Source organism: Rissa tridactyla, chromosome 8, assembly GCF_028500815.1.
Source record: "Rissa tridactyla isolate bRisTri1 chromosome 8, bRisTri1.patW.cur.20221130, whole genome shotgun sequence".
In the NCBI taxonomy this organism is placed as follows: Eukaryota; Metazoa; Chordata; class Aves; order Charadriiformes; family Laridae; genus Rissa; species Rissa tridactyla.
In genome coordinates this window covers 45,723,739-45,727,647 of record NC_071473.1, presented here as the reverse complement: position 1 = coordinate 45,727,647, position 3,909 = coordinate 45,723,739, and the positions used below count along the sequence as shown (strand labels likewise).

Genomic DNA, 3,909 nt, shown 5'->3' with positions numbered 1-3,909 from the left:
GTGCACCAAAGATTCAGACCGGTATCCGTAAGAGAGAACAGCGTGTGTGTGCATGTCGTTAACCAGAAGATGTCTTGCTGCTGGTCCAGGGCTGGTGAAGGAGGCAGAATCAGGGCTCCAGCTCACATCAGTGTGCCAGGCTTCCCAGGCGGAACACTGCTGGAGAAACGTGGATAGATGTTAGCCCGGCTAATGAAGAAAAGGCCCTTTCTCATCTTGCGTGCTCTCAGTTCTCCTGAAACATCTTTGCCTGCAGAGAGACTCCTCCCCAGTGAGGCATCCCCAGATGAGGAAGGATTTAATCCTTCCACGTGCCTGTCCCTGTCAGCTCCAGCTGATGTCTCACTGAATAACAACTTCACTGAAAGTTCACTGCTGCACTTCATTCGGGTCTAAACACAAGCCCAAGCTAAGGAAATGAGATATGACACCGAATGGAGAAGCAGAGAGCTTTGCCTCAGCTGGAGGTGCAGGAGAATTTTATAACCTAGGAAACATGTTGAAAATGCCTGGCTGATCCCACCGGCATGTTTCAGGGTGATGGGTGATTGTTTTTTTTTTTTTAATTTAGTGTCTGCAGAGTGTTAATAGCACAACAGTGATTGTTGGCTCTTGCAGTAGAAACCTGTGTGGTATCAGTTTTCCCCCGGCAACCCTTTTGAAAGTGATCTGACAGCAGGGGAGGGAGGCAGCCAGGGAGCCAGGCAGGGGAGTAGGAGAGAGCAGACCGCTATTGTTTGCAGTCTGGCTGGGAAGAGAAATGCTCTCCTGCCTGTAAAATCAAAGGCATCACCAGCAAACTGCTGGCAAATTGGCTTCTGGCAATTTGGCTTCCCAGCAAAGTATAGCGAACACAAAGCCAGCTCTTATCACATCCAATAGTCTCCTTCATGGAGAAGCTGCTGCTGTCAGTCAGGGCTATGTGTTCCTGCCTTGGGTCCTAGGCAGATCCCCAGGCTCTTTTCCAGCTTCATCATCTCAGTTTCCATGAGCTTCCATCCAGGAGCCAGTGTTGCTTGTGCACGAACTGTGTAGAAGTTTGGTTTTACGTTTGCTGAGGCAAACAAGCTTCCCTGCCCCCTTCTGTGGGAACTCCTGTGATCACACCAAACGTGGTGTGAGGCATGGTAGAAAGCATGGTCCAGCAAGCTAAACACCTACACTTGCTCCATTTCGTCATAGACTCCTGTGACCGATGACAAGTCACTCAGCGTCTGTGGATGGAGTTTGTCTCACTGAGCATCTAACAGTTAGCTGCTCAAGTCATCTCCAAGGTTCCCTCTGTAGTCAGCCCAGACCCCCTCATTGTAGACACCTTTTTGGGACATTCTGGATCATCTTCTGTGACTTTTTATTCTTCACTGACTAGAAAGGCAACCTGGATGATTAGTTTCAATTACTGGACAACTGAGATGTGGAGCAGAGAGTCCCACTTTCTGTTACCATTTACCCGTCCAAGAGTAGATTGCACTCACATTGCAGTGAGGGATGCTCAGAGAAGTACTGGAGTCTGTTGTTATTTTGGGCAGGTGTTGTGTGGGTGATGACAAACACCGTGAGACCAGCTACTGCCCAAGTGGGCAGCAGGACATATTACCTGTCCTGAAGAGCCTGTATTTTAAGGAAAGAGTGGATGGAGTAGAGGGAGCATCAAGAGATGTATGCAGCAGGTCTCAAACCCGTGTGAGAAACGTCCGAGCTCATGATGTGGGTCTGTCTGTCCAGCCATATTGCTGCAATGCTGCACCGTTACTCAGAATCCAGGTAGAGCCAAGCGTAGACTCTGGGCCATCGCATGCTCGGATTCACTTGAGCGTCTTCCATTGGGATGGCAAAGGGCATTGAGCATGCTGGGCTAAGTGCTCCAGGCTGAGGTTGACTGCATGTGACCATCATGGACAGGGAGAGCCCAGACTTGAGAGCAGTCTTGGATTTGTACTTAGTTGTTGGTACCAGCAAACCCAGAAAAGATGCTGTTCACCGTGAATGGTGGTGGAAAAGGGCCTTTGGTTCATTGCTCTAATAGTTGCATGCTTTTCTGTTCCTCTACAGAGATTTCAAGGCAGCAGGAGACCAGAGCTAGCCTTCTCAACGCAGCGTACACCCTGTGAGGACTGAAGTGACCTCTGAGACTCATCTCAACATGTTCAGTGAAAAGAGCAGCGGCTCTTTGTCCCAGAAACCCATTCAGAAAAAGACACGACCTCAGGGCCTCCCCTCCCCTGCTCTCTGCTGCGCTTGTGGACTCTGCATCATGCTAGCAGGGATCAACATCACTTTAGTGGGAGCATTTGCCTTTGGGACCTTCCTCCCCATGAACAACCCTCCCATCATCATTGGACCCATCTTGCTGGTGGTGGCCTTCACATTCTTCGGTGCCTGCTGCATCTGCAGCCGGAGGCCCCCAGCTCACGGGGCCAGGAAATCCAAACCAGGTTCCAACATTGGGCTCATCAAACCTGGCAACACAGCCTTTGAAATTGAAACTAGTGAGCACACGGTGCAGGATACCACCGCCGTTCAGCTGAGCCCCACAAATTCCCCCATCTCCTCGAAAAAGTCCACACCGGTTCACGAGAACGCGAAGACTTGCAAGCTCTTCACCATGGAAGGCAACGGGCCGGTGGCCAAGTACACCACAGGAGGAGAAGCGATACAGCTCAACTTGCCCAGGGACCTGGCCGCATCCTAAAGCCAGGCAGAGCTTTTGTTAGCAGCCAGCCAGACGCTGCAATGGGTGGGCTGGAAATCCATGGGTGTGGGGAAGGTGCTTGTGGAAAGCCAGCAGACAGCCAGGTCTCTCTGAATCAATTTAAGGGAGGTGGATGCAATAGCAGAAATATTCTGGATTTTTGCTGAGGGGAACATGCCCATTACGTGGCTTTAAAAAGAAAATTGATAATGATGTTGCTGTGAAAGGATGACTTTTAAGTTCCTGGGAATACACCGGCTTTTTTGGGGAGCAAATAGGAAGAGGGGAATGAATTAATTTGTCTAGCATAACGTGGAAACATGTTGGCTGGAAGGAGGGGCTACATGGGGCTGACAAATGACAGCTCTTTCTTCTCAGAAGTGAAGCAATTCTTGAACGTAAAAGAAGCAGGAATGCAGTAAATTACAGCTCGCTGCCACTCAGTCACAAGAAGATCTCAGCATTTTAAGTGCCAACCTTTTTGGCAGCAGGGACAAAGCTATGTGTTCGCTAATGAAAAAGTAGTGTGAAATAATCTCCTCTCCCTTGAAAATCCTTGCCCCATCTTGGGTTCACTTGCGTGACTTTACCACCCATTCTAAGAGACAATGAATCACAAGGATTGCAATTAGCACTGGTATTTTCCTCTTGTTTTAATCAGGGTGGGCTGTAGCTGTGCAGCTCAGAGCAGTACGTACCTTGGAAGGTCAGCCAGGCTGAATCCTTGGGGACAAGCTCTTGGAGTAACCAGAGATTGGCAGGAGCCTGCAAATGGAATCCTTGGGCAATGATTATGTACTGAGTGCTAGGCAGCTTCCTTTCCATCTTTTTTGTGGAAGGCTGCCCTGGGACACACATCAGCTTGGGACAAGGAGTAAATAACTGTATGGGCTTCAGTATAGCTGTGCTGGAAGACGGTGACTATCTCTTTCCCTGAAGTGGCTGCGAGATCCATTACACAATCAGGAGCGAGTGGATCCCCTTGCTGCAGGAAACTGGCTGCTCAATGTGCTCGCGGGCTTGCAAAGCAATGGGAAGAGTTTGCGGAAGAGAATTTATGAAGAGCTGTTCAACATAAAGACACCACCTCTGCCTCGGAAAGCCCCTGATCTGATGGATTATTGCTGCAAAGGCTTTGTGTTCCCTGGGTAACCCCAGCTGGGAAGACAGTGCTGTGCTAACGGGCCTTTGCTCTGACTCCTGTAGGGGCTGTTCAC

General features: G+C 49.7%; 1 protein-coding gene across 1 annotated transcript; it reads left to right on the top strand.

Annotated features, from left to right (window-relative positions):
* The first annotated feature begins 2,143 nt into the window (after positions 1 to 2,143).
* TMEM275 (transmembrane protein 275) lies at positions 2,144 to 3,593 on the top strand. The gene has a single exon (XM_054212534.1). It carries the CDS (start codon positions 2,144 to 2,146, stop codon positions 2,690 to 2,692), a length of 549 nt encoding a protein of 182 aa, XP_054068509.1. The 3' UTR covers positions 2,693 to 3,593.
* The last annotated feature ends 316 nt before the right edge of the window (positions 3,594 to 3,909 follow it).